Here is a 19,079-nt window from a genome sequence, read left to right as displayed (position 1 = left end):
CTACAGGAAATCAGAAGCCAATGGAGGTTTTAAGGTATCTTCAAAGACTTGAAGGGCTGTCCGGAGAAAGATGGTTTAGATTTATTACGATCAAATAATGTCTTGGTCCCCTGTAAGAGAGTGAGCTGTCCCCATGACAGTGGGGCCGTGGTTGGCTATTTAAATGCCAGGGAGAAGTACTGCCTAGGCAGCACCACTGACTTCAAATTTTTCACCATCAAGGGTCCCTTTTACTCATCCTGCTGCCCCCACAGACTCCAAATTTTTTAGAGTCTACTTCCTAGGATACATTAGCATCACAGAATTTCTCATTTTTCTTAATAAACAACGAATGTCATTCAGTAGGACAGGAAGCCCAATGCATGCGATTCTGGCCAAAAGTAAAGAAATTCAATGTTTCCTGGGGTGCCTGGGTAGCTCAGTCAGTTAAACAGCTGCCTTTGGCTCAGATCATGGTCCCAGGGTCCTGGGATCGAGACCCGCATCGGATTTCCTGCTCGGCAGGGAGCCTGCTTCTCCCTCTACATGCTGCTCTGCCTACTTGTGCTCTCTATCTCTCTGTTAAATAAATAAATAAAATCTTCCAAAAAAAAAAGAAAGAAAGAAAGAAATTAATTTAGTGTTTCCTTTGGGCAAACTTATCACAAATATGTATAATTTCCTATAGGCTTTCTGAGATATTGACAATAGCACCCCACTTCCCAGTACACTTACAGACTCTGGGACATCCTTCGGCTCCTGGCTGAGAACTACTATTCTATGGTCCTACCCAAGGTTTCTTCCAACCAGGGTACCCTGAACCACAAGGTATAGCTTCCTTGTGTTCAAGCATTTGGGGAAGCAGCAATAAATGAGAACTAAAACAATCAAAGAGGGGCTTGCTGAAACAAAGAAAGCCTTGAGATAGGCCTTGAAGGATGCACAAGCTTTGGATAGGTAGGGAAAGAGCGTTGTCAGGCAGGAGCAGCAGAATGTTCTCTAAGATTTGGTACAGAAACCAGCCAGGCAGCCCCGTGGAGTCAGGAAGTATCTGTGAATACAAGAATAGAAAAACTCAGTCGCAACTGACTTTAAACGCCAAGCTGAATTATCCTCTAAATGACGGGGAGTCATCAAAGATTTTAGAACAGGAAAATGATGTGTTGGAAGCAATGTTCTTGGCAGATGAATCTGGTGCCCATACATGCTTCGAGGTGGGAGGGGAACTTCGAGGGGACCCAATCAACAGACCAGATGTGAGAGGAAGAGCCTGGCCTGAGGAGGATGGCAGCGAGCAAATAAAGGAGCAAATCCAAGAGACATTTTTTTTTAAAGCCCAGGACTTAAATTTGAGTTTAGAAGCAGCAGAGAGACGGTGAGGTGTCTTGGAGCCTGCTGGTACAGAAATGAGACAATCACCAGGGGAAGCTCATGGAACTGGGGGAAATGATAAATGCATGGGCCATCTTAGGGAGTTTTTACCCCATCGTTCATGGCGGCTACCTCTATAAGAGGGGTTGGAAGGGCAGGCAAGGTGGCTTTCCCATCTTATGATATATAATCTCCTTTAATGGAGGGATTTTGTATAATTTCTACTTCCTTTTTTGTGCTTTTTCAGATTTCTCAAATAATTATTTTAATTTCATACAGACTCCCAGAGTCTCGTTAACCCTTTGTAACACATCACTTGTGATTTTATTCCCTCTCCCCTTGTGGGGAAGGGGAAAGACGGAATGATCCACAGGGTCTGCCGGGGTCTCTGAAAAACACATTGTGGGGGTTCAGTCTCTAGTCCTGAGTCTGTGGGTTTCGCCGTGAGTGAGCGGGGGAGGGCTCTTCAATGTACCTCTTTCTGCGTCTCCCTCCCTCTCTCCTCACCGGCTCAAATAGCATCAGACAGCCGTCTATCCCTGTCAGATAGCAATGCCAGGCTAGGAAAGACTGACCTTGGGATTTTTACAGCTGAGATCAGCCCAGCCCGGCCCAGTCCGGGGACTAAACCAACAGGCAGCAGGACCAAACCTGGAAGAGGACGAGCCTTGCACGCACAGGCATCTGAGTCCAAATCCCGGCTCTGTCACCGGTTACCTCACCTCTCAGTACATCAATCTTCTCATCTTGAAAATTGGAGATAATAATAGTATTTATTTCCTAGAGGCATTAAGTGGATCAAAGCATGATGAAAGGCATTTAATAAGCGTGCCCTATCATTAGTATTAATATGAACAATAAAATAATAAAACTTTATGACCAAACTCTGTTGCCTGGAGACAAAGATAACCTTAACACACTTCCATCTTGGTTCCCACTGGTGGCGTGGATTTGCCTCTCCCCATCTCCGTGCTGACTGGAATTTTCTTATCCCAAACCGACAACGAACGGAGAGAAAAACCTAAGTCGGGGCCCAAGTTGCATGGTGGTCTGCTCTGCCCCTTGAAGATCTGTGTGACATTCGGCAGATTCCTTAATCTCATGAGCCCCAATTCCCTCCTGTATAAAACAGGTGTGACCATACTGACTTCACAGTGTGGGTCAAGAAACCAGATAGTTCCTGGCACACAGCAGGCTTTCGGCTCAAGATGGTTCTCCGTCAGGGATCCGGGGAGGAGCCGGTTCTTTCCTGCTGGCCCACCCCAGACCTTCCTTGGTGTGAGTCCCTGATGGTTTGGAGGGAATCTTCCCAATTACACCGTAAGCTCCTGAGGGCACAAGCAGAACCCAGGTCTCCTGAACAGTAAGGAGCCATCATCTTCCCAGGCCTCGGTCCCAGCCAGGCTCCTGGGGCAGCCAACAAGAGGGAGAGGACTGCCAGCCCTCTAGAGGTCCAGAACCAGATGCACAAACTCAACAGCGTCCCTTTCTTCCCCTTTTCTCTCCACTTTCCAAACCGCAGCCCTGAGGTTGCATGAAAAGAACTGGTCTTATTTGACAAGGGCCTAGAAGGAAAGTTGGCCCCATGTACCCTCAGGGTGCATTCGGCTTGGTCAAAGAAGGTATAATGTATCAGATCCAATCACCCAGTTCCTATGCTCCATTCCCATCCCTCTCCGATGCAAAGGCCTCTGGACAAAGGCAAAGGTCTCCCTTCACCACCCCCTGCCACCAGAGTCCATCCATCACCCAGTCGTGATCCAACTCTCCATTCACCTACGAGCCTCTCCAGCTGCCCCAGAGCAGAAGTCCCGGAGTTCAGCTCTCACAGAATTTCAGTTCCGGGATGAGTCCAACACCAAGGCAGGCCCCCCTTGTTCCTTCACCCAAGTAATGGCTCTAAAGAGGTACTTCTTAGCCTTCTCTGTTGTTCCCCCTCTCCCACCCTCCACCTCCCCCAATCAAAGGAAGCAGTGTAAGAGGAGGACACACATCTCAGCCAATGAGGAAAGGGAGAGAAAAGGAAGCGCGGTGCAGCTCTCTGGGCTGGTGGGTGAGGCTGGGGGGGGGGGGAGTATGGAAAAAGAAAGAGCCCTGCCCAGAAGGGAGACTAGAAGGACACTTGGGACCCCAGACCCAGAGAGAACAGCCTGGGCAGTGAGAGCTCTCAGAGGCTACAAAGCCTTAAGTTTGCTAGGGTCCTGGAGGGCCTCACCCACTGACAGGTCCATGGAGTCATAATGGCTCACGTTTGCATCTTGGGACCCACACGGTGGAACTAAGCTCTTTTCCAGAAACGAGTAGAAAGATCTCTCCTGAGTCACAGCTTTCTGTCTCTTTGTCTGACCGTCTTTCTCAGGATTTGAGGCTTTGTCTCTATCTCCCTGTATCTGTGTCGTGCTGTCTTATCTTGTCTCTTCTCTTTCTCCCTCTGCCCCCATCTCTGTCTCAGATCGTTTCTTGGGGACTCTGCCTTGGGGCTCCCGCTCTCCAGTGTGTAGGAAACCTGACCTTCATCATCTGTTTTTTATATTTTGGAAAGTCAGCCTCACTTCCTACCTGAGGGAAGTGGGGGGTGGGAGAGCCAGCTGCCTGACTCCACCCCTTTCCCTCCCTCCTCCTCTCCTGAATCCATCCCCTCCCCCAGCTTCTTGCCCCAGAGAGGCCTCTCCTGCTCTCAGTCACTTTGGTATCAGTCAGGCCCTGATTCCTTGTCTTCTCCCCACAGCTCACTGCCGGGCCGGCAAGACAGGGAGGCCTCTTCTGATCAATTGACCACTGGTTTGCTGATTTGGAAAAAAGTGAAAACTCCAGGCACAGTGAAAGCCCAGGAGGCTGAGGGATTTCACCAGTGGAAGCCAGAATGGAAGTCAAGTCCTTTCTGCCTCTGGGCAGAGTTACAGCCAACCAGGCAATGTGGTCACAGATGTTTATTTGTTTGATATGACTGTGAATCCTAGCAATAGATCACACATACTGAGGGCTGCCCTGTGCCGGGCACTTTGAATGTCTTTGCGTTTCATCATTCAACAACTTCACGTGGTAGGTACCAGAATTTTCTCCCATTTTCTTCATGAGAAAGCTCGACACAGAGAGGTCAACTGTCTTGCCCAAGGTAACTCAGCTAATGAGATTTGAACCCCGGTTTCTCTGACTCCAAGTCCCAAGTTCTTGACTGTACATCAAAGTTTCCAAGACCAGAGAGATGTATTTTGTACATTTCCTTTTAAAGGAAATAAATCCACAGAACTCTGAGGATACGCCGTCAAGGTCCCAGGGACCCAGGCACCACTGTTGAAGAAGTGTTGTAACTCGCTACTTTCTGGAAGGCCTAGAAGAACCAGCTAGCAAAGACTACACGGAGAGGCTAGAAGAGAGCACTTCAGGAAGGAGGAGCTGGGAGGGCAACCTGAGAAAACACGGAGAATGGCTGCAAGTCAGGACACAGAGCAGGCACTGGGCTGGGGAAGTCTGGCTCTGAGCGGGGAAATGAAAAGGGGCCAACAGCACTGGAGGGAGGGCTGGGGAACCTCACAGAGGCCCAGTGGTCCAGTTCAGTGTATCCTCCAAGTTTTCAAGCAGGAGCAGAATACTCCAAAAGAGGTGTTTGAGATCTGGGCTGGAGGTTAAAGGGAGACAATGGAGAGGGCTTCTGAGAGGTTGGTATCACAGTCCTGGCAGCCTGACAAAACATGCAGTTAGGAGGTATCTAAAAGACATTTCCAGAGAAATCTAGCATTTTGGAGTCTGAACTCTCTGCCTCCTTCCCAAGGATTGCTCTCCAAGTGAGCCTTTGGATTGGGTAAGGGTGTGGCGGGCAGAGGGAGAATCAGGAAGACAGGGCCTGTCTGCAGCCCTGAGCCTTCACAAGAGCAGACACTCTGGTCTATGGGTGGCTATGGCCCTGAGCGACCACTGGAGGAAGACTCTTGTAAAGATGACATTCAGTGCTCAGAGTTGGACACTGGCCTGAGGAGGAGACTGGCCCTGCAAGGTCTCTGAGAGCAGGCGAGCGGTGGGTGGGGGGGGGGGGCAGAGACACATTATAGGTGCCGAGCTTGAAACAGTATTTTGTGCCTTTTTCAACTCTTTGAAAGGATGGTTCTTCTCCCTGGGTGGCGAAAAAGAAAAAGCAAACAAGCATATTTTGGTTAAGAACTCAAGATCTGCCAATTCAGAAACTCTAATCTGTCCAAAAGTGCAATCCCTTTTTTTCAGAGGCCAAAAACCTATTTCCATCAAAGATTGTATATGTCTGTGTGTCTGAGGGCTGGCAGGGAGACAGAGTGGGTGTGAGGAGAGAGTTGAAATGCCTTTGTTCCTGTGTATAGAGCTACTGCTCCATGGGCTTCTACATGTGTGTTGTATGTACGTTTGTGCCTGCTTCTCAGGCCCCTGTGTGCACTGAACTTTCAAACCGTGATAGAAACACTGAAGTTTGGCAAAGATATCATAGGAATAATTATCTAATTTTAGAACATGTTATTATAATACCTACTTGATGTGTAACAAACTTAACAATGTTCGCGTTATATGCACCAACTCTAAGTCAGAGACTCACGATGCCAAGTCTTATCTCAGGGGCTTCTCTGAGACCCTAGAGCAGAGCAGGCCCCAAAGAGAGCTCTTAGGAATATCTCCCCACCATCCCCCACCCCCCACTCCATGGTGTCCTCCTGGATGTAGAGGTTTGGCTGGGGAGATAGGAGGAGATGGCTGAAAGAGAGGCAGAGCCTATCTTGGGAGGCAACCCTGTTCCTCCCAGAATCCCCAGTCTTCACCAGTAGAAGAGAACAGCCTGAACTGGGAATAGAACAGCCATTTGGGGGTCACAGAGGCAGAAAAGCTTTCCCTGACTCAGCAGTGGGCGCCAGGGGGGCCTCAGGATCTGCAAGCCTCCCTTCTTCCCCAGGGGCTGGGTTGGATTGAGGCTGTGTGAGGAGAATGTTTGCTGTTTGCTGCTGCTCCCTGTTGACTTTAGCCAGTAGCTCTGTTTACAAACCCAGGTTGGTTTTCCCAGCACAGTTAATTAGAACAAAGACATCTGGTGTGAGGGCTGGGGAGGGCATCTGCTCAGAGCATTCCCCCCACCCCCAGCAGCAGTGGGCCAGCAACAGGGCAGAGCAGCTAAACAGGACCAGACCGAACCCACCAAACCCAAGGTTCTCAGGAGAACTGTGGCTTTTCTCACTCTGCCTTTCCCATGCTTGCCAAGTGAGACTGGGCCCCAGTGCTCCAGTCTTAGGGGACCCCAAGAGTCAGGGATGGATGCCCCTACGCCGGTAGAATCACAGATGGGAGCTCAGAGACTCAGTCCTCTCCTGTGCCCTTCCATGTCCAAAAGAATCAGGCAGAGATTCCTGTCCCCTCTCTCTTCACAGGGATTCCCCATTCTGTAGGAATGCCAGACCTCTTCAGCCCCCTGGAGGAAAATCTCCCCTCTCTGACACCCCCTCACGGAGGTGTCCTTTTGACACCTTCCTGACCCCTCTCCAGCCAATCTCTGACACTGCGGGAAGGAAAGAGATTAACCAGCCTAGAACCAGAGGGTGGCAGGAAGGTGCCCAGGAAGGTGAGACGTTCTGGGTGGACAGTTCCAGGGCAGTGGGGAAGTGGAGGGCTGGGATGGGGAGGGGCAGCGGCTTATCTCTCCCAGGAGGGGGGAGCTCACTCCAAACAGCTAATGCACTGGCGTGTGAAAGCCCCTCAATTAGCACTAATGATGCAATCAGGGAGGGAGGAGGAGGGACCAGAAGTTCTGGCGGAGTCAGCAACAACTTACACACAGGGTACACGCTCCCTTCCTCCGCCACAGTGGCCCCTTCAGACACACCAATGCACACACTCCACAGACAGCCCGGACCACGCAAGTCCGTGGGTTACAAATGCTCTCTTGCACAAACTACTAGCATGCATATGGTTCGCGATCCGCAGCTCACTGCGGGGACCCCGGGGAAAGGAGCTCGATCCGGGGCCTCAGGGTCAAGGAAAATGAGAAACCAGAAAGACTTGGTGGTTGAGGCTGAATAGGGCATCTTCGATCCTCTGATCCCAGAGTTCCAGACCCACACAGGCTCGCAGGTGCCAGCCTCTCTACATCCACCTCCCCACATCACCCCCACCCCTTCGCCCCGGGATCCGGGACTGGGGCGAGGAGCCTCTATCCCCAACTCCACCGGAGGGAGGTCCTGGGCTCCCGGAGAGAGCTCTGAGATCACACGGACCCCCAGCACCCCAGAGCCAGCTGCTCGTCCCCTGCGGAGCCCGTTACCCGCCGGCCTCACCCCTTTATCTTCCCCACCCCGCCCGGCCGGCTCCGTTATCCGCCTCCTGGTCCCGCTCTCCGGCAGCCCCGGCCCCGTTATGCACCCTCGCGCCGGGACCGGAGCTCCCGCGCGTCGCTGGTCGCCGCCGCCCCCTCCCCCTCTCGCGGCCCGAGCCCGGGGGGGTGCGCCGCGGGCTGGGCAGGGCCGGAGCCGCCTCCGCGCCGCTTCCCAGGCCCGGACGGCCGCGGGAGGAGGTCCCGCTGTCAGTCAGCGGGGAAGGCCGGGCCGGGCGGCCGGAGGGGGCGGCGCCGAGGACGGGCTCCGGCCGGGAGCTGGGAGGCGGAGGCGGAGGGGGCGGGGGCGGGGGCGGCTCCGGGCCTTATAAGCTGCGGGGGCAGGGCGGGAGGGAGGCAAGTGTCAGGCCGATGTGCGGCCCGCGAGGGGCCGGGGTCGGGGCAGCTGGGGCCATGCGCTCGGACTGGGCAGGGGGTCGGAGGGGCGCAGAGCGGAGCCGCCTCGGAGCCTGAGCCTCCCGGGGCCGGGGCCGGGGAGCCGCGCGGGGCCGGCCGGCTGGGGGGAGGGGAGCGATGCGGCGCCGGCGGGCGGCGGTCGCCGCGGGTTTCTGCGCCTCCTTCCTGCTGGGCTCCGTCCTCAACGTGCTCTTCGCACCGGGGTCGGAGCCTCCGCGGCCAGGCCAGTCCCCCGGGCCCTCACCAGCCCCGGGCCCGGGCCGTCGCGGGGGCCGCGGGGAACTGGCCCGGCAGATCCGAGCGCGCTACGAGGAGGTGCAGCGCTATTCCCGCGGGGGCCCTGGCCCCGGGGCCGGCCGGCCGGAGCGGCGGCGCCTGATGGACCTGGCTCCGGGCGGGCCGGGCCTGCAGCGTCCCCGGCCCCCGCGGGCCCGGCCCCTGCCCGACGGCGCCCCGAGCTGGCCCCCGGCTCCCGGCCCGGGCTCCCCGGGCTCGGGCCCGCGCCTGGGCTGCGCCGCGCTCCGCAACGTGTCCGGCGCCCAGTACGTGGGCTCAGGCTACACCAAGGCCGTGTACCGGGTCCGCCTGCCCGGCGGCGCCGCGGTAGCGCTCAAGGCGGTGGACTTCAGCGGCCACGATCTGGGCAGCTGCGTGCGCGAGTTCGGGGCACGGAGGGGCTGCTACCGGCTGGCGGCCCACAAGCTGCTCAAGGAGATGGTGCTGCTGGAGCGGCTGCGGCACCCCAACGTGCTGCAGGTACGACGTTGGGGGTGAGGGGGTGAGGGTGCTGGCTGGACGTGCCCAGGCCCGGTCGGTCACTCTGACTGGAAGAGAACCCTCGGCCATACAGATAAAGAAACAGAGCCCCGGTGACTGTGCTCAGGTTAAGCTGGAGGCAGACCCCCGACCGCGGCCGCTTCCCACCACACTACCCCTACTCCTGAGTGAGCTGGCTCTTTACCTATGGAGGGACTCCTGGGTCTCTCAGCTTACACCCCCATATCCTTTGAAGACAGAGGCCAGGACAGAGGGTCCCAAAACTCGAGGCAGGAATGCGAGTCTTTAGTACTTAGGACCCTGCTTCTGGCTGGAGCTGGGGTGTTGAGCACCAGGGAAATGACCCCAAGCCAAGACACAGAGGTCATCCCTGAGTCAGGATTCCAACTGCAGTGATAGGGCCCCCTTTCTTGATGGACTCTCAACCCCCAACTTCTCTCAACTTCCAGTAGCTTGTCTGGCTTTGAAGATGGGATGGGACAGCAACAAGGTTGGGAAGGGCCGGAAAGAGACCCTGTATCAGGCTTGATTCCCAGAGAGCATCCCCCATCCCCCATGCAGAAGCCACTGGAAGGACTAGAGGGAATTGGGTAGTAGGCCAGAAAATGCACAGCCCTTCCCAGAAATGACCCCGCCATTCTCCAGCCCTTGGATCATTGAGGAAACTTTGGGTTCTTAGCTCAGTGCTCAGAGGACAGACTACATGCCTGAGGGTCTCAGGGTCACATTTTCAGAGCAGACTTAGTCAGTGGCTGGAAGACTGAAAAGGCCAAATGCCCAGATTCCTACTAAATGGAACTCTGTCTTCCTGTTCACTGGGGGGCGGAGGAGAGAGATGAGACCCCACCTTGTCCCCTCCAGGCTAAACTAAGAGACTGGGCCTCTCACAGCCCCAGCACTGCCCTAACACACCCACTTCCACCTCTCCCCCAGCTCTCTGTCCTTGAGTCGGCCCTAGGATTAAACAAACTCTTCCCTTTGCACATGTCTGAGCAGACTGAGAGGGGAATCCCTGACTGGTCTTGGCCCGCTGAACCGAGGGTGCGGGCAGACTCCCCAGCAGAGAAACCTGCCAGCAGAACTGACCAGAAATCTGGGAGTCCCTCCCTCCTTTTGTGAGGACTGAGATAGACCCCCCAAGCCTGCGTGGGTATTGCAGAACAAGCCAGAGAGAGGCCAGAGAGCTATTTATATTCCTGCTGACTCCAGGTCTCCCCAGGCTCCCCCAACTACTGTGGGACACTTGTGACCAGGTCCTAGGCCCTGAGCTGGTGGCAGGAGGTCAGCCAGAGCCAACAGTTGCGGGCGGCTATGCCTGCTTGCACAGCTGACACTGTGCCTGGAGCTTCAGGGAGTGAGCGACTGGTTACGTGGCCATTCTCACTGGGAGGATCTTGTTCTCTTAGCTTCCTAGGGGCTCTTGGGAACTTTTTGGCAACACTGGGGTATCAGCCAGACTCTGAGGCAGTGGAGAAGCAGGACCTTAAGTGTTAGTTAATTGACTCAAGAGCCCCCCCCACCCCTTAGGACAGGTTTGAGGTTTTGATGTGCTCTCCTGTCTCTTAAGGAATTTCTCCCTCCTTCCCTTCCTCACCCACCCAAGCATCCTGACCAGCATCTAGTTAACTGCCCCCATGCAGCTCACAGAACGGTCCTCCGCTTTCGTGTCAGGCCCCCGCCTGATTCTGAAAGCGCCCCCCCCCAATAATATCTTTATCACATAGGTAATACATACATATTACAGCTGAAGAGTTTTCACCCATTCCCTCACTAGACCAAGACTGGGTCTGTCTGAGGTAGGCTGTGTGACTCTTACTGGGTCATACTAGGGGCAGTTGCCCTAGGGCACAAATGTTAAAAGGTGGGGAGGGTCCCAGGCCTTCCCATCTGGGGAAAGGTAAAAAGCTACCATCAGCGAGAAGAAAGGGTTCCTGAGTGTGACTTTAGGAATTGTTTCAGGGCAATGTCCCTCATGTATCCTCTGACCGCCAGCCAGGGTCCCTCTGGCCTCTTCTGCAGGGCCGACTCTGCTGCCACAGAAGCCTGCTGTGGGGTCTTCTTGCTCAGGAGGCTGCAGTGAGGTTGTGCGAGGAACTAGAAATAATGTCTTAATACCGCTTACTCATTTAAAATTTCAAAACCGGGGCGCCTGGGTGGCTCAGTGGTTTAGGCCTCTGCCTTCGGCTCAGGTCATGATCTCAGGGTCCTGGGATCAAGCCCCACATCGGGCTCTCTGCTCGGCAGGGAGCCTGCTTCCCCCTCTCTCTCTCTGCCTGCCTCTCTGCCTACTTGTGATCTCTCTCTGTCTATCAAGTAAATAAATTAAAAAAAAAAATTTAAAATTTCAAAACCATTTGACTGCCGAACCGGGGAGGAGCCAAAGAATGCTTCTTAGAGTTCTGGCTCCCCCGGGCCACCTGAGGCCCCGTCCCCATCTCTGGCAACCCCAAAGTTGGTTCTGTAAGTTCTAATTGAAAATGTGCAGGTAGGGGCGCCTGGGTGGCTCAGTGGATTAAGCCTCTGCCTTCGGCTCAGGTCATGATCTCAGGGTCCTGAGATCGAGCCCGGCATCGGGCTCTCTGCTCAGCAGGGAGCCTGCTTCCTCCTCTCTCTCTGCCTGCCTCTCTGCCTGCTTGTGATCTCTCTCTGTCAAATAAATAAATTAAAAAAAAAAAAACCTTATTAAAAAAAAAAGAAAAGAAAATGTGCAGGTAGATGTCCCACCGTGCGCCTCCCAGCACTTTCTCTGGTCTCTGGGGACTGCCTGGGCAAACTTGCTCTATCCTTCTTCCATCAGCCCCTCTCTCTCTCTCTCTTTCACACACACACACACACACACACACACACTACTCACATGATAGATGCCTCTATAGCCCAGGGTCAAAGGGCAAAAGGGTCTTCCCTCCCCCCAATCTCCACAGTTCCAGGATCTCGGGCCTCAGAGGAGGCCCCAGGCCTGCTTGGGCCCAGATTCTGGCCCTGCTAGAGTATATTTCTTCTCCCAAACGAACAAAAGATGCAACTGAAATGCTCAGCCTCACGCTTCCTGGGGGGGTTAATGGTGTCTTTTTATTTTTTCCTGAGGGGTGTTGATTAATACCTCGTTAACAGCGCATTTAACGACCTCCGGGTGTTTAATAACCTTCAGAAGTTTCCCACAAAGGCTCAGACTCTGGGCAAGAAAATGAGAACCAGGCCCCAGGGCTGCTCCCCTTACCTACCCCCCCACACACACACACACCGGGGCCTGGGGCCTCCCTGGGCTGATGCGAGGTGGGGGAGCAGAGACAGAGGGAAGAAGAGAGGGTGGCTGGGACTGTCCCCTGATCCCCCAGTTCACAGCCCCAATGATCTAATGGCAGCCCTGAGCCGGGCCTGCTCTCAGCTGGCTCCAGGAAGGGGGAGCTGAAAGGGCACTCCTGGGACGGAAGAGGGTCTGTGAGGGCCTGGAGTGGATCTGGGAGGGGTGTGAATGATGGTAAGGAGGGTGACAGTATGCAGGGACATCTAGCCTGTAGGCTTGACTCCCCCGTGCACCGCAACCTCCCCCCCATCCCAGCCCCCACATTGTGCAGCTCTCCCCTCTCCCTCCTGTGGCCTGGACAACTCGGCCTTTGTGTTCCTACCCCACATGTTGTTGGCTGTTTTGAGCAGCATCTGATCCCCGGCCGATGTGCAGTGTGGAGGAAGCAGGGCTCTCTCTCTGGATGCCAGTTTAGGTGTTAATGACAAAGTCAGGCTGTGCTTCCCAGAAGTCCCTGGCTAACTGAGCTATACCGAGCCCACCCTCCGGCCCTGGCCCTTATGAGCATGCCCCCAAAGAACTGATCTTCCCCAGAAACATCCCTTAACTATTACTGCCATTGGGGGGTATGACCACCCCCACCGACATATGCAAAGAACACCCAAGGCTGTGCTCCTTAGCTGCTTTGTTCTTATAAATGTTTGTTACCAGGCCTTGGGGAGCTTCTTTTTCTGCCCACAAGACCAGAGCTGAGAAAAAAAATGAAGTTGCCAAAAAGTAGAAATGATAAGGAATAGAGGACTGGGACGCCTGGGTGGCTCAGTTGGTTAAGTGTCCACCTTTAGCTCAGGTTATATTCCCAAGGTCCTGGGATGGAGTCTTGCATCAGGGTCCTTGCTTATCAGGGAGCCTACCTCTCCCTCTGCCTGCCTCTCCTGCTGCTTGGGCTTGCTGTCTTTCTCTCTGACAAATAAATAAATAAAATCTTAAAAAAAAAAGTTGGGGGTATTGAGGACTGGAGCAGGGGAAGAGGTGTAATACCCATTTGCTGACTTGTTGATTAACAAATGGTATTAGAAACAACCAGCTATGGAATCCAAGTGACATAAATTTGAATGCTAGCTCCTGCATTTACTAGCTGTGTGACATTATGCAAGTTACTTAACTTCTCTGAGTTAGTTTCCTCACCTGTAAATTGGAGATTAATAATAGTACCTAGTATGTCTGTGTAAGGTTATAAGAATCAGGTTATACGTGTAGAACATTTAGCACAGTGCCTGGTACGTGGCTGACATGTGGTGTCATTTACCTGAGTGGCAGGAGGTAAGAGGCAGGTCCATCAGCAGGAGCTATGGCTGCAGGGGCAGAGGGCAGGCTTCCCTGGGCAGTGCTGCTCTTCTCTTCTGGCCAGAGCTGAAGCAACCATCCGGGGATGGGGGTGGGAGGCGGGTAGTGCAGAGGGAGGGGGACCTCTGACAGCCCAGCCCTTCTCTGTCCCCACCCCGAGGCTGTGACCTAATGACCTGCCCTGGGCCTCCCCCAGCTCTATGGCTACTGCTACCAGGACAGCGAGGACATCCCGGACACCCTGACCACCATCACAGAGCTGGGTGCCCCTGTGGAGATGATCCAGCTGCTGCAGACTTCCTGGGAGGACCGCTTCCGAGTGAGCAGGAAGGAGGGCCGGGCCCTGGGCTCCTTGCTGGGATGGTTTTCCCTTAGAAGGCCTGTCCTCCAGAGTAGCTTGGACTCCTCCTCAGTCGGAAAAAAGAGGGAAAGATGGAGCAATGCCGACTCGGCTATCAGCCAAAGGGTTAAAAAAAAAAGAAGCAAGACATAGAGGATCCTGGTGTTTTGGTGCTCCTGTTCCCCTTCACACACACACACACACACACACACACACACACACACCCGTGTGCACGCATGCGCACACGCTCGTAGCCTGGCTGTAAGAGGGCCAGTGTCCTAGGACTAGAAAAGACCTTAAGGTCATCTTGACCCTCCCTCTCTTTCCACGCACTGGACTAAAACCCGCTCAAGATGCAACTTCAAGGGAGGAGACCCAGTATCCCCAGACTTCGATGCTGCCTGTTTCCTACCACATTACTCTCAGGCTAGGCCTGCCCAGGGTTAATAGAAAATCACTGGCTTGCTCTGTGAGGCCCCTGGCTCTCAGCCCTTAGTAAGCACTGGGGCCTTTAAGAGAAAAGCCAAAACCACCCCCTGCCCCCGCTCCCTGCCCCAAAGGGATGAGCCCTGGAGTCCCCCAGACCCACTCCGAGGAGACAAGCCTATGAGCAGCCTTGTGTCTGCCCCTCAGATCTGCCTGAGCCTGGGCCGGCTCCTTCACCACCTGGCCCACTCCCCCCTGGGCTCGGTCACTCTGCTGGACTTCCGCCCCCGACAGTTTGTGCTGGTGGACGGGGAGCTGAAGGTGACAGATCTGGACGACGCACGCGTGGAGGAGACACCGTGTGCCAGCAGTGCTGATTGCATCCTGGAGTTTCCAGCCAGGAACTTCAGCCTGCCCTGCTCGGCCCAGGGCTGGTGTGAGGGCATGAATGAGAAGCGCAACCTCTACAATGCCTACAGGTGACCTCCGTCCCCCCCCCACCCCAACCCAGGAAGGCCAGGGAGGGAGAGTGGGCCCCAGGAGGACATGGCAAGGGGAGAGCCCACATGAGGTCCAGGAAGCCAGCCAGGGTGGAGAGACTTGGCCTTGTCCAATGGAGTGGCAGGGGTGGGGAAAGTCTTCCACCCACTTAAGAAGGGAACTTCAGGCTCCTGACGATGATGCTAAAAATAGTCAGCTCCAAGGAGAATCTGGGGTGGGGGTGGCAGCTGGAGGCCTCTTAAAATAGTGTCAGATTCAGAGTGTAGGGCTGGTGGAACTGGCACTACCTCTTCTTCTCCTGGTCCTTCACCTCTGGAAGCTCCTCCCTGGGCTCCAGCTATGGGGCTGTTGTGACAAGGATCAGCTCAGGGGACAGGGTGATACTGGGTGGTGGGGGAGTCCTGGGGAGGTATGGGGTAAATAGACCTCAGATTGTAGCGTGGAGTAAAGTTAAGGGGTGGCCTTGGGATGTGCCCTGATCCCCACCCTGAGTCAAAGGGACTCCTTGTTATGCTCTGGGGTTATGCCTAGGTGGTAGGCCTGAGGGATCAGGCTCCTTGGCCAGAATACGGTTCTGTCCCAAGTTGGGGCAGAGGAAGGATGTATCCCCAAGGCCAGAGCACTGAGCCCCTGGTTTCTCTCTGCCCCAGGTTTTTCTTCACATACCTCCTGCCCCACAGTGCCCCACCCTCACTACGGCCTCTGCTGGACAGCATTGTCAACGCCACAGGTGAGCTCTCCAAGCCCCATCTGCTTCCCGTCACCCTCCCGCAGCAGGCAGGGGGACAAGAATGACCCAGGACAGCGTATGGCCCAGAAGCCATCATTTCCCAAAGTGGCATTCTGTAGCAGAACCCCTTCCCAGTCCACTGGTCATCTAGGCCCAAGATCCAGAGGAAGAGCGGGAAAGGCAGCTGGTTCCCAACCTCGGGGAGGGGTAGGAGCCCAGGCACCCACCCATAGCTACACTGTGCTGTGCAGGAGAGCTCAGCTGGGGAGTCGACGAGACGCTGGCCCAGCTGGAGAGGGTGCTGCACCTGTTCCGGAGCGGGCAGTATCTGCAGAACAGCACAGCGGGCCACAGAGCTGGTGAGTGGCTTCTGCAGGGCTCCAGAGGCCCGGAGCTGGGGAATGGGTGGGAGGGCGAGTGACCCCCTTGATTGGGCTAAGTGACCTGCCCTCCTAATCTTGAAGAGACCACTGACCATTTTTAGCCTCTACTTGGAGGCCTCTTCTCTGAGCCAGAATGACTATAATTCTGCCTTGACCTTGGGGGGGGGGGAGTAAGGGGGCACCGACGCCCCTTCTCTAGTGGCTCTGGAGCCCACTCTGTATTGACTGTGTGACTTTGAGAAGCTTCCCTACACCTTGAGCCTCCCTTTTCGCTCCTGTGAATTGGGTTTAGTATTTCCTGCCTCACAAAATGCTTATGGGGATTCAATGCCAGGCAAAGTGTGTGTGAGCAATTAACTTGGTTCCTGTTACACAGCTGGAATACAGTTTTTGTGTGGGCTTCTCTTTCCTTCCTCGGCCCTTCTGGGGCTAGGAGGGAGGCTGGCTGAGGCTGTGGCTCCACTCAGAAACCAGCTGAGGAGCCCAAGAGATGGGGGAGAATTCCAGCCCCTGCTGTCAGTCCCTCTGCTGAGGCCCTGGGGTTTATCCTGGTTGGCAGGGGGGCCAGGAGTGGGCAGCCTCTGTATTCAAGGAGCTCTGGCCAGTCTTAGGGGTGGGGGAGCCCTCGTTAGCCCTGTAAATAAAGTTTAACGAGGTGAACAATGGCTGGCTCTGTCCCTGAGGACGCCGTTTATGGGGCCATAAATCACAGCCAGCCCTGGACTTTGGTCTAGTCCCTGCTAGAAGAAGGAGGCAGGAGGGCGGGGTGGCCAGAGGCCCAGGGCTTCTGCATTATCAGTCCTGGAGCTGGGGCTCCCCAGGTGGCAGGAAGGACTCAGGTGACCGGCCAGCCACTGAGCAGCTTCCTGACTGAGGAGCTCACACAGCCTCTGAGGGCCCTTTCTGTGTAATGGGAAGAATTTTCCTCCAGCCTCCTCCCCCCAGACACCTGATCTGTGGGGTACCCAGTGGTCATCTTTGTGTTTCACAGTCATTTGCATCCCTTTTGAGAAATCCCCAACTGCTTGCTCCCGGAGGAGCTTGCCTTATCTCTCTCCCTAGGGCCCGAAGGAAGCGGGACCCAGGGGTGCTCTAAACTCATGCTAAACTCAAGTGTGGTCTGCAGACCAGCAGCACCAAAAGCTGGTTAGAAATGCCCACCCCCATCCCCACCCCAGACCCCCGAAACCGGGATCTGCAGCTTAGCAAGAATCCCTGGAAATTCACAGGCACACTGAAGTTTGAGGAGCCCGGCCTTAAATGTAGAGAACGTCCTCCCCTCAAGCTCTGAGTGTGCGTTTATCCCACTCTGCTCCCGCTGTCACGTGCTGTCAGAACCCACTGGGGACCCTTAGATTTGGGAGCTGTGGGTCTCCCAAACCCCGAAGCTGAGCTTTGCCTGTCCTGGGTGCTCAGGCCGGTTCCACAGCGGTAGCTGCCTTCATCTCCATGCGAGGGCGACCGGGCTGGCTCTTCGCTCTCTGCTAGGCAATGAGTCTTAGCCAACCCAGGAAGCAGCCCCAGAACCTCCTGCCTGGAAACAGAGTTCTCATTCGTGCTCCATCCCCAAACCCGCAGAGTACCAGCGCCTCCCAGACAGCACCATCCTCCAGGAAGACTACCGCTGCTGGCCCTCCTACCACCACGGGAGCTGCCTCCTCTCCGTGTTCAACCTGGCCGAGGCCGTGGATGTCTGCGAGAGCCACGCCCAGTGCCAGGCCTTCGTGGTAACCAACCAGACCACCTGGACAGGTGAGCCTGCGGGAAGGGAAAGGACGACCTGAGGGAGGTGACAGGCGTTCCCTGGAAGAGACTGACAGGTAGTGGTCCCCTGTCAGAAGCCAGCTTTGATGAGAAGGCAAGAAGGTTGGAGTGATGAGAGACAAGTCTCCCTGTCCTCTAGGCAGTCCTGTCGGGGAGAGTGGCCCCCACCTCCAGGGAGGGAAGCAGCCCTGTTACCTCTCACCTCTGCCTCCAGGTCGGCAGCTGGTATTTTTCAAGACAGGATGGAGCCACGTGGTCCCTGATCCCAACAAGACGGCATATGTGAGGGCCTCAGGCTGACCTCTCTGGGGGCTCAGCTGCGGGCGGACCAGCCCCGCCCGCTGGGCTCGCCTGTGGAGGGAGGGTGTGCCTTGCACTAACAGCACTGCGTGTTGCCTGCAAGCCCCCGCCGGCGAGGCTGACATCCCAGACAGTGAGGTAACCAGGACAACGTGCAATAATGCCAAATATTAAAATGTGAGTTTACCGGTCTAGGTATGGGACTGCTGGCCCCTGGGGCCAGGAATCACGGGAGCCGGGCGGGGGCCTGACTGCCTCTCCAACCCTCTGAGTGGCCAGCAAGGCTTAGGCGGATACCCGCACTAGGGGCTTCGGCCCTCACTGGGACAGTTCTGTGGGCAGCCCCATCACTGTGTTCATAGTGTGAGAATGTAGCCAGGGCTCCTGCTGCTGCTGCTGCTGCTGCTGCATGTCACCATCTGGTGGGGGCTGCGTGGGGACAATCGGTCATGGAGAGTTCTCTCAGCTGAGCTCCGGACAGAAGACTTGATGGGGATGCTCTGGGATGTGGGGGATTCCGCACCTCGGGAGGCTGCCTCTGGCCACCCAACCCTGGGGCACCCACAGGCCAGCGCAGGGGCAGGGACAGAGGAGCACACAAGGTATGAGCCAAGACATGGGGTCAAGGAGCAGGTTGCTGTTTGAGCCAGGACCTGGGGTGGGGGTGGGGCCGGGGCCTTTCTGCCTCATTTGCTTTCAGTGAAAGCCGCAAAGCAGCCAAAACCAGCCTCTCCCCACTCCTTGGAGTTTGTATCTCCAGAAGCTTTTGTACTTCTTGTTCATTAAAATGTTTATTTTTGTAAAAAAAAAAAAAAAAGAAAAGAAAAGAAAAAAGAAAAGGTCAATCAATTAATAAACGACGTTTCACGGCAAGGACGCTTCCCAAGCCAGTTTCTTGGGCTGACTGGTCCTCAGTTAATGTCTTTGGTGTTTGTTTGGGGAAGTGGGGGCAGGAGGTTATGGGGGATGACCTTTGGAGGAGTGAAATCTCCGTGGCAAACACTGAAGTTGGCAAAATGTGTTGGCAGGCCCTGCTCCCATGGCGCCACCTCCCTCCATGGCATCCATCTGTCCGGATGATCGGCAGGAGGGACTTCTATCCCCAAGGACGTTCTTGCTTTAACACACACCAGTTCTTTATATATGGAGCTTTTACCCAAAGGACTGGTATCCTCATGGTG

The 19,079-nt window shown here is 55.3% G+C and overlaps 1 protein-coding gene across 1 annotated transcript; it reads left to right on the top strand.

Annotated features, from left to right (window-relative positions):
• Positions 1 to 8,203: 8,203 nt before the first annotated feature.
• Positions 8,204 to 18,771, top strand: PKDCC (protein kinase domain containing, cytoplasmic). Its single transcript, XM_044261680.1, has 7 exons — positions 8,204 to 8,842; positions 13,651 to 13,773; positions 14,428 to 14,699; positions 15,372 to 15,451; positions 15,703 to 15,810; positions 17,413 to 17,586; positions 17,813 to 18,771. Exons 1-7 carry the CDS (start codon positions 8,204 to 8,206, stop codon positions 17,896 to 17,898), a joined length of 1,482 nt encoding a protein of 493 aa, XP_044117615.1. The 3' UTR covers positions 17,899 to 18,771.
• Positions 18,772 to 19,079: the final 308 nt, after the last annotated feature.

This window comes from Neovison vison, chromosome 8, assembly GCF_020171115.1.
Source record: "Neovison vison isolate M4711 chromosome 8, ASM_NN_V1, whole genome shotgun sequence".
NCBI lineage: Eukaryota > Metazoa > Chordata > Mammalia > Carnivora > Mustelidae > Neogale > Neogale vison.
Note: the sequence above shows the minus strand (reverse complement) of the source record. Positions and strands in the feature narration are given on the sequence as shown.